Source organism: Mustela lutreola, chromosome 1, assembly GCF_030435805.1.
Source record: "Mustela lutreola isolate mMusLut2 chromosome 1, mMusLut2.pri, whole genome shotgun sequence".
NCBI lineage: Eukaryota > Metazoa > Chordata > Mammalia > Carnivora > Mustelidae > Mustela > Mustela lutreola.
The window spans coordinates 38,364,166-38,386,160 of record NC_081290.1 but is presented as its reverse complement, the minus strand read 5'-3'; the positions used below and the strand labels follow the sequence as shown (position 1 = coordinate 38,386,160).

At 35.5% G+C, this 21,995-nt stretch overlaps 1 protein-coding gene across 6 annotated transcripts in view; it reads right to left on the bottom strand.

Moving 5' to 3' along the window:
* Positions 1 to 21,995, bottom strand: part of ARAP2 (ArfGAP with RhoGAP domain, ankyrin repeat and PH domain 2) — a 188,429-nt gene that overhangs the window by 49,172 nt on the left and 117,262 nt on the right. For 5 of the 6 annotated variants that reach the window (XR_009351110.1, XM_059163894.1, XM_059163866.1 and 2 more), the window contains 6 exons: positions 20,936 to 21,148; positions 17,629 to 17,734; positions 11,808 to 11,955; positions 10,225 to 10,293; positions 7,699 to 7,773; positions 4,157 to 4,274 (listed from right to left, as the gene is read on the bottom strand). Coding sequence is in view for 5 of the 6 variants with exons in the window: in XM_059163894.1 (XP_059019877.1) it covers positions 4,157 to 4,274; positions 7,699 to 7,773; positions 10,225 to 10,293; positions 11,808 to 11,955; positions 17,629 to 17,734; positions 20,936 to 21,148 (729 nt within the window). In the remaining variant the exon portion in view is untranslated. The remainder of the gene's footprint in view (positions 1 to 4,156; positions 4,275 to 7,698; positions 7,774 to 10,224; positions 10,294 to 11,807; positions 11,956 to 17,628; positions 17,735 to 20,935; positions 21,149 to 21,995) is intronic. The other variant, XM_059163884.1, reaches the window with a different exon arrangement.

Below are 21,995 nucleotides of genomic sequence, written 5' to 3'. Positions count from 1 at the left end.
CAAAGGCAGAGGCATTAACCCACTGAGCCACCCAGGCGCCCCTAATATGACATTTTTCCATCAATCTGACTACCATAAAAGCAAAACAAGATGACTCTTTGTCAGAACCTAATCTCCGATGTGACAGTATTGGAAGGTAGGGCATTTTGGAGTTCATGGGCATAGAGCCCTCATGAATGGGGTTAGTGCCCTTTTAAAATAAATGAGACCCCAAAGAGCTCCCTTCCACCATGCAAGAACACAGGGAAAAGACAGCCTTCTATGAAGCTAGAAGCAGGCTCTCACTAGACACTGAATCTGCTGGCACCTTGATCTTGTGAAACTTCCCAGTCTCCAGAACTGTGAAAAATAATTTCTACTGTTTATAAGCTCCCAGTCTACAGAATGGTTAGAACAGCCCAAATGGACTAAGATAGTATTTCACCAATGACAGTAATGATGCCGATGATACAAGAGTCACAAATGGACATGCTTTGGTCTGCATTGTAGTTGTCGCATCCCTAATTCCATTTATAGGTTTAAGAATCTATGTTTATTATCCTCAGCCATCTAGGAGTGTCTGAGCAATTATACAATACATATTTTCCTGTCATTTTTATATAATTAGGGAAATATATTAATTTGTGTAAAAGTAAGTATAATAGGGGCACCTGGGTGGCTCAGTCATTAAGCTTAAGCCTCTGCCTTCAGCTCAAGTCATGATCCCAACATCTTAGGATGGGGACCCCCATTGGGCTCCCTCCTCAGCAGGTAGCCTGCGTCTCCCTCTCCCACTCCCCCTGCATCTATTGCCTCGCTCCATGTGTTTCCCCTGTCAAAAAAATAAATAAAATCTTAAAAAAATAAGTAAGTATAATAAATTATCTCAGAAGAGTAAAAGGAACATTACAAAATAATTATTATAAAAAAGGGGCACTGGATAAGTTAGGGTAGAAAACTATTGCTTTAAAATTTACTGACACCTAAAATAAAATTCAGCACTTCTGATTCACTTCCTTACCTATTTACTTATCTAGCTATCTATTTATTTTTGGTTACTTTGTTACTTGGGGGAATTTATATTTACATTTGAAAAAGCAGCAATTACCTGCTGACATTCCTCCTATCAGCTACAATCTTGTGACTACCAACGCCTTCACTTTTATCTTCTTTTTATATTTCACTTTCTCTTCCCTGCAAGTTACTAGAAATAAAGCTTTTAACATTTCAGAAGGTCAGGCGGAGCACACAGGTTCCCATCTGTTTCAGTAAGCCTGCACAATCACAGGCGCCTCTGCTGCTCTCCCAGCATCGCTCCCTCAGAAGCAGTAAAAATGATCTTCGCTTTCTCTTCCAGTGAATTCTACTTAATGAGTGGACAAATATTAAAACCATGCCAAATCTGAATTCTTAACTCCATCAAATGTCTTTTTTCTTGGTGTTCCTTTGATAACATATTTAGACATTTGTGAATCCAAACAACTTGAGGTCTCCTAAGTTTTTTTTACATTCTCATCAAAACTTTTTTTTAATTGAACCAAAAAACAGAAAGAAACAACCAATCCAATGTTATATTTGTGATGTACTAACTGTCATATGCAAGTTGAAACTTTTTTTCAGAGTAAGCAACCCTTCATTTTCCAAGAGAAATCCAGCAACGATGTTTACTGAAATCTCTCTTCTAGCTATATAGAATTCCTATCTATCCTCATTCATTCTTCTCACGCCTCTCAGTCAGGAATGCCAATGCCCAAAGGCACAGAGCTCCAATGATGTGACACAGGGATCTGCTTTGATTCAATCCTTGAGAGAGTAAGAGTAGTGGGGAGAGGAGGGCTACTCCCAAATCCATGATTGATGATTCTGCTGTGGATCTCCTCATAAAAACAACAGCAACAGAAGCATATAGTAAACAATCAGCTGTCTAAGAGCTAAACTGGGCCGTGAGATCTCCTAGTGATTCCTAACCTAAGCAGAAATCACTCCAGGTACCTTCGGCATTTTGATACGTCTAATCCAAAGAGCAACAGTCCAAGTCGCTCAAGTTCAGAATGCACCTATTTTTGTTCCACCTCAGTTAACAAGATATTTGTGGGGTATATTCCACATCAATGCATTATACTAGAGGTAGTGACAGATGTAAGGGTCTAATAAACATGGTAAATGTCCTAAAAAAAAATAGGATCTAGAAGAACCAGATATATACACATTACTATTCTGTAAGTTAGATAATGTGCAGTATTATAGATAATAAACTAGTAATCAGAAAAAAGCTCAGTGAGAAGAACTATGTTCATCTAAACATCATCATGGAGGAAAGGTTATTTGAGGTTATTTGAATAATGAAGGATAGGCAATAAGGAAATAAGGAAAGGGTTTCAAACGATGGAAAATATGATTTTATTTGTAATTTTAGAAAGATACTTTAGGCAGTAATAGTTATCTTTTATTCACAAATATGATGAAGCTAGTGACCTACCCCCTTTCCCTAAAATGAAACAACAAAAAAGCAAAAGCCTGCACCATCCATATACCTACAGTAATGCAAAGACTGCGCTTCACTTGTTCAGTAGATTTTAATCATCTGGCAAATATGTTCAAGGCACTATGCAACACACCAGAGACAGAAAAAAGAAAGATCCCCCTTCCTTCCAAGGAGCTCCCAAGAGATAAATATAAATCCATGTGATGGGCACTGTAAGATAAGACAAAGTGCAAAGGAACCCTTAGTATGGGTTTTAAAGGAGGTCAACTGTTGGCCCAGATGGGGGAGAATAAAGACACATTGGGGAAACACCAGCTCATGAAGGTTAGGCAAGTGCAAAGAAAGAAGGGATTATCTATAAAAGAACATGTTAAATAAGAAAAGATGGCAAAGGAGATTGGGTCAGTAGAAACCTACCACTAAAGGGATAGACCAAAAAGAACTGACAAATGAGATAAAACCATTAGAAAGCCAGGTTGGAGAATCCATGCAGTATCAAAAACAGAGTGAAGACCTTCAAAAGGAAAGGGAATCATAATTAACAATAAACTCTACAGAAAGGGCAAGCAAAGCATGAACCAAATCAAGTGGGCTTGGAAGCTGGGTTAGGGTGTGGGGCATTCACAGTGATCATCCACTATACCATCTCCTGTAAAGGGAGTGACTGAGTATGAGGAGACACAATGTGAAGCAACACCAAAGCATGGGAGTCATGGACTCTTGACAAGGACTATTTAAAAATTTACTTTTTAATACAAATTAGATTTTTAAAGAATCACACACTGTAAAAAGATATGAACACATCAAGATGAACTAATGAAAGACACAGCATCTGACATCCCACTTCATTCTGACATTGACTGCAAAACTCCTAATGATACACGATGGGGTATTTTGACGTTGAATTTTAATTTTTATCTTGAGCTTGCAGGTGGCAAGATTTTACTTTTGGCAGTTTGACAACTATACTTGAAAGGGTCCCAAGACCTTGGTAGGTATCAGCTAGACAGATGGTCAAGGTACAAAGACATTCTGCATCTTTCTTTTTTTTTTTTTCCTCCTAGAGGTCTTTACAACCAAACAGTGTCATTAGAATGTAAAGCTTATTCAGCACTTGACTACTGGGGTAGTCAAGGTGTTGCAAAAGCTCTCTCCATCCTTCCATCTCTGAGATAAAAGATGACAAAATATCTGATCCACGCCACTGAAGACAGAGAGAGGACAGGGAAAAAGCCAAAAAAATTAAATAAACAAACAAACAAATAAATAAATAAATAAATCTTCCCCTCAGCTTAAAACAAATTGTTTTTTAAAATATTAATCTTTTAAATCAATATTCTCTGTTTTTGTTAAAAGACTAATAAACAGGAATGAGGTGGGTGGCCATTTCAAATATGGTTACAAATCAAACTGCTTGTCCTTATAAACAAAGACCTATTTCTTAAAGCAGCAACACAGATGCCTAATGTTTTGCACTGTATTTTTATAGTCAAGAAAATAATTATCAAGATGAGTAAAATCATAGGAGGACACTCTCAAGTGGCAATAACATATTAACACATGCACGGAGGTAGAAGGGAATTCAAAATGAGATGTTAATCTTTAAAAAACATGTCTGTAATGACTTGTCACAAAAATAGCACTTCTTCACACTATAAGGAATTTAAGAATCTTAGCATGAAAATCACTTACCTAGCTCTTCATTTTCAATGACTTCAAATGTGGCCCAGATATCACCTTTCATAGGAATTATATTTTTTATTGCTAATATATCATTAGTTAATTCCTCTGCTTCCATCACAGGAGAGATCTATAAAAGAGGCAAAATTCCTTCAAGAATGTATGTCACACACAGAAGTCACCTAATGACAGCACCAACAGTGCTCACCCCATCTACCAACTTATGATGCTCTAAGTTTCTCACTTAGTATGCTTACCTAGCTTCTCTAAGCACATAGAAAAACAGCCTGTTCAGTTCTTCTCCATAAACTAGAATACATTTTAATCTGAGTGCAAAAAGATATTACAGTAAAGACATAATCAGGAAGAATTTTTTTTTTCTTACTTAGTGAGCCATTAGATCACTCAAGGAAGGATTCACCAGACAATGAATCTAATGGTATTCCAGGACTAAAAACTTTTACTCATCAGTTCAGTAATCAAGAGTTCACAGCAGTTTGGTTTATTCGGTCTGGGCCCTGAATTATACACAATCGACTGCTGTCTACCATGCCAAAAAGCTCTAGGGTTTTAGTGGGCTGTGGTGTGCCCTGCTGTGCCTATGACAGATGGTGAGACACAGGAGCAAGCTGGAGCCAGGATTTCAGGGCAGAGGGCAGAATCTGCAGTGCCAGCCCTGGGGCCAGTTCCACTAGAGTCCCAAAGCCTCAGGCCATGGCATAACCACACCATCTTCTTCAGGGACTTTAGGAAATTCTGACTGGTTTCTTTCTTTCTTTCTTTCTTTCTTTTTTTTTTTTAAACCATTCTTAAAGGTATACTAGACAAAAGCAAGTGACTTTCTTCAATATGAATTTAGTTCTAATGCTAAACAAACAGAAGATGTTTTAAACATTGGGATATTGCAACTGCAACCTAGTTTGCACATCTTCAGTGAAAGTATGGCCCTATTTAAAAATTTCTTCAAAAAGGAATGTGCTCATTACCATTTCTCCTGTCCAGTACCAATCATAAGCAAAAGCATTCGCATTTATATAAGTAACATAAAACACACTTTCTTACAGGTAGCATCTACAGTCTCTCTTCTGGACTTTGTGGAATGTGTAACATTGAGAATGTATGAATGATACCATAAAGTCTACTGGTTTCCATTTTTAAAAGCCAAATGAAATATAATCTTCAAAGAATAAAAACCTCACTATCTGGGAAAATTGGAAAACTTGTAGTAGTAGAAACTTTGGATGAGTCATTTCAATAATGCTGCTCACCTGAATGGCTGTAACATTTTTTAAAGAAGCATAACCCTTTCTTAAAATAATAAATTACTAAGACACTAAACTGTGAAGGAGGTTGACCAAGGAATGGAAAACCGGAATTCCGTTCCTTATCCCAGAAGACTCCCAAGGACAGGGAACCCCCAGAACTACAAGAACTACCCAAAGCACGCTTTGGAAATTATTACTCCAAGGACTATACAAATCAATATGATGATCACCAGGTTAGGAATATAATGGTCAAAGTATGTGTTCTGGCTTTAACACTTATTTAATTCCCAGTTTGTATTCATGTGAGCTTGAGACATTACTTGCTTCCCGAGCCTCTGGGGGCAGAGGTAATGATCAGCTGAAATAAATATAACTGAAGAGTTTTCTAAAGTCTGAAGGATGAAAAAAAATGTTAATGATTATTTTTACATGGTTTTTGTCATGTTTTTAAAGAAAATTTGGAGGGGAGCCTGGGTGGCTTAGTTGTTAAGCATCTCCCTGTGGCTCAGGTCATGATCCCAGGGTCCTGGGTTCAAGCCCCACATCGGGCTCCCTGCTCAGCAGGAAGCCTGCTTCTCGTTCTCCAACTCCCCCTGCTTGTATTCCCTTTCTCACTCTCTCTGTCAAATAAATAAATAAATAAAATCATTAAAAAAATAAAAATAGGGGCGCCTGGGTGGCTCAGTGGGTTAAGCCGCTGCCTTCGGCTCAGGTCATGATCTCAGGGTCCTGGGATCGAGTCCCGCATCGGGCTCTCTGCTCAGCAGGGAGCCTGCTTCCTCCTCTCTCTCTCTCTGCCTGCCTCTCTGCCTACTTGTAATCTCTGTCAAATAAATAAATAAATCTTTAAAAAAAAAATAAAAATAAAAAAATTAAGAGAATTTGGAGTTGTTAAAAAGTGAAACTGACAGTCCTTTATATGCATATACTTAAATAAGAATTTTGCTCGGTTTTAGTAATTTGTATTATGGTCTTGTCAGTAAGATAAAATTAAAATGAGCTACTGAAGAGTGTGTAGGTGGAGCTAAGTCATGTGCTTTGAATACCTCTTCTAGCATTAGCAATGAACTTGTGCTGATTATCTGTACTACTTCCTTATGTCCCCTATTACCAGCATACCACATTAAGCATAAGAAATTTGATGTGGCCAATGAGTGGCAAGGCTCCTGCTCTTAGGGACTTATAACTGTAGTAGTTCACTCCATGTTGCAAGTGAGTTAACCACTGCCACAGAGACACAATATGGAATCATTAAAAAATATAAATGAATATTACAATGTATTTAACAAAACTAAAGTCCAGAAAGATATAAGACTCTATTTAAACACTGGACTTTAGATGGCAGAATGTCTTCCTCACACAGAGAATGTAGTCTTAACTGAGTAGAAATCTGAATTATCACTGTTACCCTCCCGAAGGCTGAGGAAATACAGAAGGGGAGAACAAGGAGGACACTTTTAATTCAGAAAAAAAAGAAAAAAAAGATTCATATTCTCAAAAAAGACAAGTTCTCCAATATTCAAATCAATTGGAAGATAGAAGTTAGTCTAGAATATAAGAGTGGAAGACCATTAATAAATAATAAAAATAATACAGGACTAGTAGTATCGATTATTTATTAAACACTTATGTGCCAAGCAATTTGCTAAGTGTTTTTTTTTAAAGATTTTATTTATTTATTTGACAGAGAGAGATCACAAGTAGGCAGAGAGGCAGGCAGAGAGAGAGGGAAGCAGGCTCCTTGCTGAGCAGAGAGCCAGATGCGAGGCTCAATCCCAGGACCTTGGGATCATGACCTGAGCCAAAGGCAGAGGCTTAATCCACTGGGCCACCCAGGCACCCCTACTATATATTATATATAGTGTTTATATATAAAACACTATATAAGTGCTTTATAAGCAGTATCCTGCTGAGGACTCATATTAATGATATGATGTAAATACTTTAATTTTCATCATTTGATAGGTGAGATGATTGCAACTCAGAGTAAGTTAACTTGCCTAATGCTAAGATACTACAAAGGGAAGGAACAAGTATTTGAGGTCTGGTTTTTTCCTAGAACCTACAGAAAATCTTAACCATAACATAAAGCACCTAAGATGTTCTCTTTCTAAATGACTAAAACATGGATTTTCCGGAGGATACTGTAATAAAATGTCAATCCTATCAATCAGTCATTTTTTTAACTGGACAGGTAAAATATGAGAAATAATGGAAAATTCAAGATATACAAATTAATGCATATCAATACTCCAAAAAGCACTCTTTACATACATCTTTAGGACTCACCCGAATTATAATACTGCAGTCAGGTTCCTTCCTTTCTACATACACTTCAATTAACAAATCTCCAGCCTGGGAGACCTAGAAAGGGGCAAATGTGAAAACAGCAAATATAAGTATGACACTTAAGACACAAAGCCAAATATTTCATAATAGTGGAATGAGCCTATTGATAGCATGATAATACCCATTTTCCAGATGCAGCTGAGAAGGAATCTACACAAATGGCCTTTTTTTTTTCATCTCTTAAGAGTGTAATGTCCTGAACACTCTCATATTCTTAGTAAAATAATGAATCTGGCTACAATGAGAAGGAATTTGCTGATGTCAACAACAGAAGTTGTAAGAGCCATTGCCATGTGTGTTAATAGGATAAACAAAATGAGAAGTGAAAATGATCCACATGTGACTTGCTCTAAACTACAGTGTGGGCACAATACCAATAATAAAAAGGGAAAAAAGGTGTTGCTAAATTTTCAAAGAGATCGTCCAAATATTGGCATTTGAGGATAAATTAGGTTAGAGCTATATTAAAACTAAAAATAGAAAAAATATATTTAGCAAAGAAAAAAAAAGTGAAGTGACAGTATAAAGTAGATGAAAAGAGAAGTTTTTATTTTAATTATTCTTAGTCAACCATTTAGTGTTCCAATATTTGGGTCACTATTCTATCCCAGCAGACATATTAAGTGAAGAAGAGAAAATCCAGAAAATAAAAACCATAAGATAACGCTATATACATCGACAGTATAATGTGGAAAAGGGTAACGAAAAACCACATGAATCTATGAAAAATATTTTGAGTAGCTTTATTCAGAAACTGCCTTAAGTTATGTAACCACTTAGAAATAGTATCTCCCAATTTTAAAAAAATGATCGAATTGGAGAAACAATCATCCTGAAAATAAATTTGCCTAAAAATAAAACCTGATGAAAAAATTAGTGAGGAAAACATTAAAAATATACTTTGAGGAAGTTCTTAATTATACTGGCAGTAGAGACTTAGAAAAGCTTATTTCCAATTTTTCTTCCTCACTTTCAATGCTACACAAAAATTCAAGAGAAGAAAAGATACAGTGACATTTCTACTTTTCACTGTGTTTGCATAAACAACTCTCCAGGAAGGACACATTTTAAAAATTAAAAACACAAACACAAAGGACTCATAGAGAGAAGCCAAAACAAGAATAACTAAGAAATTCAAACAGGGATAAGACCTGGAGACTGTCAGAAAAAAACACCATAGCAGAGTTTTCAATGGATTAGAGAAAAACAGGTTTCTCCAAAGTTTTCCACTTTTCTGGTCCAATTACTCTGTTTTGTAGACAATTCATTTCTTCTACTTATGGACTCAATTAAAAAGCAGCCAAGATTCATTATTGTAATATGAATATAAAAGAAAAATACAGAAGGACACTCATACTTTATCTAATAACAACATAGGTTATGCTGCCAAAGATTATCCCTTGGACTCACACAACCCTTTATTTCATGACTGAAACTCCCTAAAAAGCAGTAATTCAAGAGAACTGATAAGGAACCAGGTTTTTTAGTGTTATGGTTAACTCCTCTAAAAGCTGCATTAATACTTAGGGTCAAAATGGAGGAGATGCTTTCTCAGGTAAGTACTCTATCACAGTACTAGTACTCAGGGACCTTGGGTACTAGAAATGAAGCTTTTCCTTCCCTCCTTGCTATGGAATGGTAGCTCCATGACTTCTCTAATATTTCAAGAATAAGGTAAATTTAGAGTCGACTAATAAGGAAGCATTTGCCTCATTCTGAGTATATCTATAAACAGAATCTATTTGACCTATGGATATTATTTATTTACACTGGTATCCTGAATCCAATATAATTCAAAGTGATTAGAGGAAGATTAAATATGAATTTTAAGAAAGTCTAACGAAGGTTCATCAAACAAGGCAAGGTATGTTGGAAAACTGCTGTGCAACCTGAACACACGAATCCAATACAATGCAACCGAAGCAAGCAAAAGAAGATTTAGAAAGTAGTCAATTTAAGACATAGATCAGCATATGTGACAAAGATGACATTAGAAACATTCCACTAATACAATCATCTGAGAGCATGCAGAGCAAAAGCGTAGAAAAAATAATTTATATTTTCAAAATCATAATGGAAACAATCATTATAGAGCTGTTTTCCATTTACTCTAGTATCTTTTTGGCTTTAAAGGCTTCCTTTGAAATCCACTGGCATTTTTAATAGCGCATTTGTAAGTAAAATTGATTTTACAAAGGGCATTAATAAGATTAATACCGATTTTTCCCTCTGTATTTTGAAAAATTTATTTTAACATACTTTGGCATTTTGCATATAAGCAACATGCTGCAGAATTATGCAACTATTTTATCTAGGTTTTTTTTCCCCCATTACTTTTACTTAGCTTCATATAGGAACTTAAAAATAAATACAACAAACATCTTTACTTACAACAGAAGTTTTGGTTTTTTGTGGTTTTATTTTATTTTTTTTTAATTCTTTGGAGATCTAACTAATACTACTCACTTGAGTGTCTTTCCACTTGGTAATAAAGCTATTTTCTATGTCCATTTGTTTGACTTGGTCTTCTTTAACCTGTTTAAAATATAATTTGGGATATTCTAATAAAATACAAGGAGTTATGGTACTCATCCTCACATAACTCTTCAGGAATTTAAAGAGCAACAATTTAAAAATAAATGAGAATGGCCATCTTAATCAGCACGGGCCCACACAGCTAGGGCAGAAATAAAGCCAACATAACAGAGCCTCATAAAGTTCAGCATTTTATGATGACATCACTTCAAGCTGTGGATTCCAGCAATGGAAGCTATATCACTAAGCAACTTAATAAGCAAGGGGCTGATGAATGATTTGCTAGAGTTTATGTAGGTTGAGAGACAAGACTCATGTCTCAAACTGAAATGCTCATTAAGTGCATATGAAATTTCCAACACTTCAAGTTGGAATTAGCGAAACTATGAAGATAACCATTTGATTTGTTATTTATGTAACAGTATAAAAATAGAAAATAAAGAGAGCACATAAAGCCACACATTTTTTCCCGAATTCTTTCATTTTTCAGCATCAGAATTATTGCGAAGAAGCTGCTGTTGATCAAAAACAGTGGACACATACACATACAGAAAGAAAATTAAAAAGAGATCAAAGAGCAAAGAGAACCCAACAACTTTGGTGTCCTTTCCTACATAAATTAAGATACAAACTGTGTGTTTTTATTTTATTAAAAGAGTTTCCTTCCCTTGGCTAAGGAAACTTGTGATCACTTACATTAAGAATGTAGGAAGTCTACATATAATAACCTACTACATTAACCCACTTGATTTCAACTAACATATCCATAACCCTGGAAAACAAGAAGTCTTATACGGCACTATTTAAGAGTGCCCCAAAGTTTAAATGACAGCCATGCCAGTGATAATTAAGATGCCAGTGGTAATTAGGTGATGGAACTGGACCTCTAACTCAGATCCATTACATTCAAACCCTGGGCTTACTTCCTCTATTTTTACTTCTTTCAACTAAGAAATCATCCTTATTCTGACAGTTTTCTGATGAAACATGAATATACTGACTTCATAAATAGCAAATTGAAAGTCAAATAATTAGAACAGGTAACTTAGTAAAAACCACATGATAATTATTTCTTTTTTTTTTTTTTAATTTCTAACTCAGACACAATTAAAAGAAAACACAAAAATGCATTCAATTACAGAATTTATCAGCCTGGTATTTACTGCCAAATTTGTGAAAATCATAATTTCACACCTCTGAGTAGACACACTTACTGCATGCACATACTGAAAAAGGAAAAAAAAAAAAAAAAACAAAAGCAAAACAGAAACATCCTATATTGAAATATTCTGTCCAAAAGATACCAGAGGGCTTTTAAAGCAGCCAAATTTAAATGAATGGCTATAGCTTAAAAGTCTAGTTTTAATGTATCTAATGTATTAAAAATCATATAATTATCCTTTATTTTTAGATATTCATTAAGACTAGATTATAAACATCCTAAAAGGTATTTTTAAATTTGCCAACAGTAATATCAAAACTATTTTAACAAGGTCAGGATATAAAATATTTACCTCAAATATCTCAACATAATTATTAATTAAGTCCTCGATTACATTCACTTCTTCACTAGTTTGTCCCTTAGTTTGAAACAAACAGGATGAAAAGACCAAGGCCAAATTATGCGCATTCATGTGATTGATTTCTGAACATTTCTGAACCCTGTTAGAGAAAAGCACAGCTCATTACCACACAATTATTTTTGAAAATTTCATAGAACTTTAGTCACAATACCCATTTATCATTATTTAGCACACACATACTGAAGGTCTCTGATATAACAGGTATGGTGGTGATTTAAAGAAAAATGTGGTTCTTTTTTCTAAGTAGTTTACAGTCTAGTTAAGAACATAAGAAAAAAGCTAAAAGAAGATACGATTACAAGTTACAAAGCAGTACTTGTTTGTTGACTGGAGGAGGGACCCACCATATTCTAATAATTCCAGATAATGGTGCAACCTGCGGCTAAGGCATAAAGATGTGCTTGCACAGTAGCAGAAAATGACCAGAGGGACTGAAGCATAAGTGAAAAAAGGACTAGGGGGCAGTCGGTAAGCAGGAAACAAGGCAGGAAAGGTGAATTGAGAGGCATTTAGGAGAGAGTTCCAGATTCAAGGTTCTTCAAGGCTAGCTGAATTTTCCAGGAAGGGCAAATCAGGTGAGAAAAGACTTGGCAGCATGTGTTTGTATGGTTATTCAAAATTGGATATTATCTCCCAAAAGCAAACACTTAATTTAAACATACAATTATACTTTTCTTGGATATTATAAAGAACGGCTTTTTGCAATGAACAGACACAAACAGAGGAGTCAACTCTCCCCATGAAGAGGCTATAACATGTGGGATGTACAGAGAGCCCTGAAAGTTCCGTGATCTTTGAACAGCACAATTGGAACTATGTGGGTCCACTTCCATGTGGATTCTTTTCCATAAATACAGTACAGTAGTATAAATATGTTCCATGACTTCAATAACCTTGACTGTAAGAATATAGTATGTAACACGTCTGTCACATATAGTACATGTTAACTGACTATGCATGTTACTGGTAAGGCTTCTGGTCAACAGTGGGCTATTAGTAGTTAAGTTCAGAGGTGGGGAGTCAGAAGTTATATGTGGATTTTCAATAGCATCTAGGAGCAGTGCCCCTAAATCTTGCATTGTTCAAGGGTAAAGTATATTCACAAACGTTGAGTGGAAAGTGATTTAAATAATACTACATGTGTTTAGAGGAAATTTACATTGATAAAAATGCAAAGATGATAACTATAAGTGATACACACATGGAGGTATCTGTTGATATGTGTCACTGACTATATATAATAGGACTCTGCTTGGTTGTCTAATTACATCTGTAAATTTTAAAATATATACTAAAAAAGGGAGACCAGTTGTATCAAAGGAATAAAACAAGACTAAGTTAGGTACCCCTGTCTATAAAAAGCAGATTCTTGTAGTTACAAAAAAGAGTAAAAGGTGACAGGAATATAAATATGATGATATAAGAAACTCGGAATAAAATACCAAATTGCACAGCAGAGACAGAGCAAGTATAATCATCATATGTGATTTATAAGATGCAAAAGGAATGGCAAGTTAATGGGGGGGTTATAATAACTGTGGACATCCCTCTCAAAACCACTTCTGTACTTTTATCACACTAAATTATAAACATCTGGAAAATTTATCTGCAGGTCTGCCTGTGCTACTAGAATCGAAGCATCGCCCCATCAGGGACTCTTGCTTTAATCACCCTGGAGCGTGTAATAAATATCTGGTGAATGGAATTAAGTAAATGTTAGTCATGGAGGAAGCGATCTGTTATCCCAGGCAGGGATGGAATTAAATGTTAAATCAACCTGACCTTATCCAAATCGACCTCTCAAACTTCTGACAACTCTATCAAACGTTCCTGCCTTCTGTGAGACTTCCTTCTGCCATAGAATACCTCTTTGCTAGTCTTTACCTCTCTCCTCTTCCATTTCTGCAGCTGCCTTCGCTTCTGGCATAAAGTCCACGCTAGAATATTTTCCTCCCCTTCCTTGATTTCTCTGCCCCACATGCTGCCATTCCCAAGTGTTCCCAGTCTGCTCACTGAGTCTCTTCTCACTCAGGCATTCTCATTAACAAGGGAACGGTTTCCTGATTCGTTTCTCAGCATCTACTCCAATCTCTTCCCAGTCAATCCCATTCACGGATTATTGTCCTTAAGCGGATTTGATCACTCTTTATTACCTACAGGAATAAAATCTAAATGTTTTTACATGACCACCTGAGCCTTTCACAACTACCTGCCGGCCAATAACAAACTGGCTGGTCCCCGGCACACCTGTTTGCCAGAAAACACCCTCCACTCATTTCCTGTACTTTCCTTCTTTTCACACCCGGCTCACATACCCCTTGAGATGCGAAGCATCCCCTGGATGTCAACACGACAAGTCACTCAATCCTTCTGCCCATACTACAATTCTGTATTTTAAAAGCTGTCCCAATGTTGCTGTTTTTTCCCTAAAAAATACAAAATGCCCTGCAGCACCCCTGGGCGTTCACTTGGACATCCAGACGCTCAGTTTGGAACAGCGGACTTTTAAGATTTTTTGTCTTTATGTATTATTATCAAATATTTCCGTTCACATGGAATCTTATTAGGTACTGTTTTGTACATAGTAGGCACTAAAATATAGCCAGTTGAAACATATGTCAGTTGAAGAAAAGGAGGCAGGGCGAGGACAGGAACTCATTATCTCAAATTCAAATCAGAACTAAGAATTTTAAGATTCTTAACCACCTGGGTGGCTCAGTTGGTTAAGTATCTGACTCTTGATTTTGGCTCAGGTCATGATCTCAGGGTTGTGGGATCAAGCCCCACATCAGGCTTCTACACTAAGCAGGGAGTCTGCTTTAGATTCTCCTCACCCCTTTCTTCCCCCCTACCCATCCCAAGAGTGTGTGCCCACTCTCTCTCAATCAACAGATTTTAAGAAAAATTAAGTATAAATCAATGTTTAAAATGTCAACTTAATGAACTGTAGCAACCCGGTCATACATTAAAGTATTTGAAGAAAAACTTGCTCCAATGTCTCCTTAGGGATAGGACTATATAACAGATATACTACACTGATATGGTGTCATAAGAAAATCTGTTTTACAGTAATGAAGTTTACATGCATGAGAAGTGGTAGTGGGAAAACAAACGTAACAAAGAAAGAAACTGTGAAGAATTTCTGAATGTAGACCACAAATGAGATAGTTTTAGTAGAATCCAACTGCACCAAAATTCATTCAAGAGAGTCCTACATCTGTGCAGGAAGGATTGTGGCGACAATGATATTCCTTAAACCATATTCACATTTGTTAAAGTTCTGTAGTAATTCTTGCAGACAGCAAAACAAATCAGCCTTTCATTTCAATGGAAAAGTTTTTTTGTTTGTTTGTTTGTTTGTTTTTCCAAACATTCCCCATCCTTCAGAGATCCCACTTTTCAAGGAACTATTATATTCTTCCTCTCCTCCCAAATGGAGGAAACTACATACCTTGACATAGAAAATATTTGATTTCTAAACTGTTCTCCTTTAATCAACAGTCTGACACTAAAATGCTGGAATTACCAGTTAGATACAAATTCCTAATGAAGAATTAAAAGTTTCTGTAGAGACCATCATGAGAAAATACTGTGCTCACCGACAGACGCCTCGTAGAGAATTCTGGTCTCTGTACTTCCTTCTCTTCTCCAGTTTCCCTATTATATGAGTGTCAAGAAAGTTTGTGCTTATGCATTGGACTCATCTTAGGGATGCTGCACCTGATTATTTCTAATTCATTTAAAAAATCTTCCATATGCTATTTATCTGAAACAGGCCTTAGTTACAGAAAGAAACACTAAAGCGATAGTTCACTGGGAATTTCATTTTAAAACCATTTTCTTCACTCATCCTCCTGCCCACCTACTCTGGTAACCACCAGCTGTTCTCCATATTTAAGAATCTGGCATTTTTTGGGTCTTCTTTTTTCTTTGTTCATTTCTTTCTTAAATTCCTCAGGCAAGTGAAACCATACGGTATTTGTCTTTCTCAGTCTGACTGACTTCACTCAGTATAATATCCTCCAGGTCCATCCATGTTGTTGCAAATAACAAAAACCTCATTTTTTTTATGGGTGAGTAATATTTCATTGTGTATACTTGCTACCACTTCTTCATCTGTTCATCTATTGATGGACACTTAACATTGCTTCTATGACTTGGCTATTATAAATAACACTGCAATAAACATGGGGGTGCATATATCTTTTTGAATTAGTGCTTTTACTGTCTTTGAGTAAAAACTGGTAGTGGAATTACTAGATTAGATGGTAATTCTATTTTTAGTGTTTTGAGGAACATCATGTTTCCACAGTGGCTACACTGTTGCATATTTCTGTCAGCAGTACAAGACGGGTCCCTTTTCTCCACATCCTTGCCAACACTTATTATTTTTCTATCTTTTTGTTACTAGCCATTCTGACTGGCATAAGGTGATATCTCATGGTAGTTTTGATTTGCATTTCCCTAATGATAAATGGTGTAGAGCATCTTTTCATGTGTCCTTTAGCCATCTGTCTTCCTCGGAGAAATGTCTACTCAGGTCCTCCGCCAATTTTTAATGAGACTATATGTTTCTCTGTTATTGACTTACAGAAGTTCTTTATATAGTTTGAACATTAACCCTTTATTGGATATGTCATTGTAAATATCTTCCCCCATTCAGCAGGCTGCCTTGTTTTGTTGATAGTTTCCTTTATTGTGCAAAATCATTTTATTTTGGTGTAGTCCCAATAGTTTATTTTTACTTTTGTTTCTCTTGCCCAAGGAGACATCGAGAAAGATCTTTCTAAAGTCAATGTCGAAGAAATAACAGTCTATGTCCTCTTCCAGGATTTTTATTGTTTAAGGTCTCACATTTAGGTATTTAATCCATTTCAGTTTGTTTTTTGTGTATGGTGTTAGAAAGTGGTCCAGTTTCTTTTACATGTAAGTTGTCTGGTTCTCCTAGCACCACTTGTTAAAGAGACTGTCTTTTCCCCATTGTATATCCTTGCCTCCTTTGTCATAGATTGACCATGTAAGCATGAGTTTATTTCTGGACTCTCTATTCTGTTCCATTGCTTTATGTGTCTGTCTGTGTGCCAGTAGCACACTGTTTCAGTCACTAGAGCTCTGTAGGATATCTTAAAATCTAGGATTGTGGTACTTCTCTTTGCTGCTATTTCTCAAGATTGCTTTGACTATTTGGGAACTTCTGTGGTTCCATGCAAATTTTACGATTACTTGATTTTAATTCTATAAAAAATTCTGTTGGGATTTTGAAAGGAATTGCATTAAATCTACAGATTGGTTTAGGTAGTATGGACATTTTACAATTTAATTCTTCCACTCTTTGAACAGAGTATATCTTTCCATTTACTTCTGTCGTCTTCAGTTCCTTTCATCAGTGTTTTACAGTTTTTGGAGTACAAATCTTTCCTTTCACTTCATTGGCTAAGCTAATTCCTAAAGTATTTTATTATTTTTGGTGCAATTATAAATGGAATTATTGTCTTAATTTCTCTTTCTGCTACTTCATTATTAGCCTCTAAAAATGCAACAGATTTCTATATATTCATTTTGTATCCTATGACCTTACTGAATACATTTATCAGTTCTAGTCGTTTTTTAATAGATTGAAACCATTTTTAAGATATGATGGGAAATTCACAGCCCCATACACAAAGTTTGCTATGCTGCTTTAAATTTAAGATACAATGCCTTACTGAATGCCATGTTTGAAATGTCTACGAAAGCTCATGAAACCACTCACCTGTAAAGGTGTTCGATTACAGCTGCCAACGTTGCTCGGTTGACCCCTGGAAGAGAACGTATAAATGCTCCATACTTTTTAATTCTTTCCTTGTCATCTTGAGTATCTAGATGTTCAAAACAAAACAAAACACAAAACAATCTTAAGCCTAAATTAATAGTCTATACTACACATCTGCCTTTTAACACTATTTTAAAATAGTATTCATTATTATTTCACTAAGTGATCTAATCGAGTGTCAATAGAATAAACATTCAAACTTCTCTAATTCTGGCAAAGCACTTACATCAACATTATGTGGTAATAAGCTATAGTTCTAATACTTTCTAATTAAAAATGAAGCACTTTCAAAACCCAGGTTTGCATTTTATCCCCCACTTGATGAACTACTGAACTTCAACTAATAGGAATATATTCAATTAAGGACTCATATTGGAGTAAAAATTGAAAGATAAACCAAAAGTACTTTCTTTGGCTATGGAAAGATTTCACTATCTGTCATTTGAAAATGACATTTGTGATTTTCTGTGTGTGTTTGCGTGTGTTTGTGTGAAATCACAAAAATCATACCAAAACTATGAACCACCCCAAAGCTATGAACTGCATTACCCTGAAGATTCATGTAGAGGGCCTCTTACCAACGCTGGTACCTCCAACTCCTTGGAAAAGGGAAGAGGGCAATGGAAGAAACCATGTGCAGCCCTGACAGCTATGACACAGACTTACAGGAGGATGGACCCTCTGTTATGGAGAGGGGGGTGAAAAGGAATTATGCTTCCCTCTCCTAACCTCCTAAGTCAAATATTTGGAGAAACTAGGCCCAGAAACCCCCGAAGTTCTAGACTCTAAAGATGTGTAGTGGTGGTCTGATCTGACCTGCTAGCTCACAGGGGAAATGAAAGGCCATTCTTCAAAGAAATAACTTGTACTGACTTTGTACCTTAAGGAGATTGCACTTAGATATTCCCTTGCAATTTCCAACTACCTTTGGAAACAAGATTTTTTCATTTTCTGCTTAGCCCTACCTATTCTTTTCACAGAAAGCCAGCAGCACATTAATGATTCTTTAAAAGTACACGGTCACTTTTAAAGGGCACTAGGATCCCAGGGGAAGTAAGAAACTCTGTGGCACATTTTTGAAGTACACTCTTATTCAAAACTGTAACTGATAGCTCTTTTGTACTGATACAGTCTGCATGGAAGGTCTATGAAAGTAAACATGATCATGTTGACTTAAATGTGCTAGTAGATGACCCTCTAAAAACAAGAGTGGAAAACACCCAAATTATATTCAAAGGACTACACTGGAAGTGAATGAAGAATATCTATCATCTCTAGTACAATCCAAACACTGACCCTCTTCTCATCCAGTTTCTAACTGTAATGGTATTTACTTAATAAAATGTAATTAATTCTATTACACTTATAAGAAGTCATGCTATTAAAGCACATATTCACAAGTCTAATAAGGATAAAACAGATGATATTTTCAAAGTAAAGCTTAAGCAATTTGAAAGTAAAACTTAAGATAGATTTCAGGTCATAGAGAAAATACAAAGAAATGTTCAGCTAGCCACAGACATCAGACAATTTAATGGTGTTCTTAGAAGAACAGATCATATATCATATAAATAGGTGGTATGACACTGTAAGGCATTCTTTGCCTCAGCACACAGGACCCTAGAGAGCTCTCCTATGAGGTCACCCCAAAAGTTCCAGTTTATTCTTGTCAGATCCAACACAAGGCACTTCTGACAAGTCAGGGCTATGCTGGATCTAAAAGCAAATAACTTTAAGGCTATCTGACCTCGTATCCGAAACCTTCTCCAAGAAAATTCTCAAAGAATTCACATTCAAGTAAAAGATAAACACATTCCTCTTTGACATATGCTACTATCTACCGACTACCTCCTCCTGATAGACTGACAACATTAAAGACATCTTTGTCATAGAACCTGATAATTGAACAAAAGCCTCAAATTTTTGATAACTGATTTTGCAACAAAGATAAATTATAAGCCTTTATTGAGATGCTATAAATAATTTCATAGTTATAAATCACAAAGAAATGTTTCTGAAACAAAAAATGAGAGTGGCAAGATAACTGGACTTAAAGAGATATATTATCTTATTCCGTATTTTATATCCCATATAATTATGCAGTCAACTCTCTTTTTGATTAGTTGAACCTATTGATTTGAGCAGCATCAGGAGGCAAACAAAAGGCTTCTGAATTGGGCAACTGTGAAAAGCTTTAATAACAATCCTACTCCCTTCTTGCTGACACTAATACAGATTATTCTTGGGATAATTTTCCAAACTGTCGATGTTTTATGACATCATTTCCACATTAACCCCTTAAGTATCACGTTTATATTTAAATTAAACAAATACGTTCACTGAAAAAGCCTATTTCTCGATAGAAAAGTGTCATATAGTCAAATTCAAAGGCCTGTTTTGCAAAAATCCTAAACAGAATAAATGTATAAGTGAGAAATATATTAGTAAATTATCATAAAAATTCAATGACAAAATTTTTTTAAATGAAAAATTAAAGATTGAAAATACTGTAGATATAGGAGAAAAGCTAGTGGTTTATTACTATAATAAGGATTACATAAATTATAGGTGTAGGACAAACACTATAAAATACATAAAAATGAAAATAGTTCTATTAGAAAAATGGGATTAAAAGTAATGCTTACATTTAAAAGTCTTCATTTTTGTAATGTTTCTGTAAAAGGAGTTATTTTGAATTAATGGATATAGATGTAGGTTTTACTGAATCAATTTAACCCAGTAAGTGATTAAATAAACTACTTTTCTAGGGTCATTTCTTAAATAAGTTCTCTTACAGTGTAGCAAAATTGTCTCTTTTTTTAAATTAATTAATGAAAAATAAAGAAGGAAAGAGTTAAAAAAAAAATACTGTTATGAACCCCTACAGAGGTAGAGTAAATGATACAGGCAAAGAGCCAATGAGGGAATGGGATAAAATCCAACTTATATTACACCTTTAATTTTAATCTTAATGAGAAATTAATAGCATTCATGGACCTGACCATAAAACTTCAAAGTTAACACAAACACTAAGAAATCTGAAAACTATGAATTACTTTAATATACTACTTATCAATTATTACTAGAAATTTCTTTTGAGGTAGTTATAAATAATTGATATTTGCCCAATTTCTGTTCTAAGCCATTATGTACATTGTTCCTTTCAATTCTCAGATCAAAGATTTAAAAGATATAATTATCAAGTTAGAAGACAAGCATTTATTATGTTCTGTTTTATATGTATTACCTAAAGCAGAGATCCAATACGGATAGAGCTCCTTAGTAAGAAGTGCATCATCAATGTCAGAGAGAAAATTCTTCAACACGCCAGTCACATCTTCAAGCTGATGTTTTCCCGCTCTCAATTTAAAGCTTCTTGCATCTTTTTTGAAACTCTCCAGAAGTTCACTTATGTGCAAAGGATCACCATTCTTTTGATAGATATATTTGCATCCTAAACCTTTGTTTAAAAAAAAAATTATATGAAAAAAGTTGAAAATCAAAATCCACTCTTAAACCTTAGAAACAGAACAAATTTGTGTTGGGATATTGCGCAAGACAAAATCATTATCCAAGAGTTGATAGAAACACACATGAGGGAAAGAGCCTCTCCTGCCCACTAATTTAGGTATTTAAAATGTAAACCTGATGAACTATTTCAGCTTCATCCTCAGCTGTTAGAAAGCCCCTAGTTAGCCCTTCCCTCAGTTTTTCATAGTATCTGCAATATATATATATATATATATATATTTTTTAAACCAAAGGTGTGCTAGCTTCACTTTGTCTCCCGGAATTCAAGCTTGTCTCCAGCTTCACCAGTAAACAGACACTCTGGTATAATTTTTTCTTAACCCTCTGCACTCATATTTGTATATTAATTTCTGCCTATTTCACATTTTTTTCTTCTTCTAGATGAAGAGTTGGGTCATGGGTCATATCCTTTGTTTTGTTTAGTTTTGTTTTTTGTTTTTTTGAGGCGGGGGAGAGGCAGAGAGAGAGAGAGAGGAGGAGCGAGAATCTCCAACAGGCTCCAGACTCAGCACAGAGCTCAGTGTGGGACTTGATCTCAGGACCCTGAGATCATGACCTGAGCTGAAATCAAGAATCAGATGCTTAACCAATGGAGCCACCCAGGCGCCCTGAGGGTCATCTCCTTTACAAAGTTATTGGTTCATTAAGTGCCCCATGTAAACTAAAGGGGAGAGGAGAGGTTAGTAAGAAGAAGAGGAGTAAAGAAGAGTGATGGTAATGATAATGCAAAAATAAATAAATTAATTATTTTAATTAAATGGTAACTTTGCCCCCCT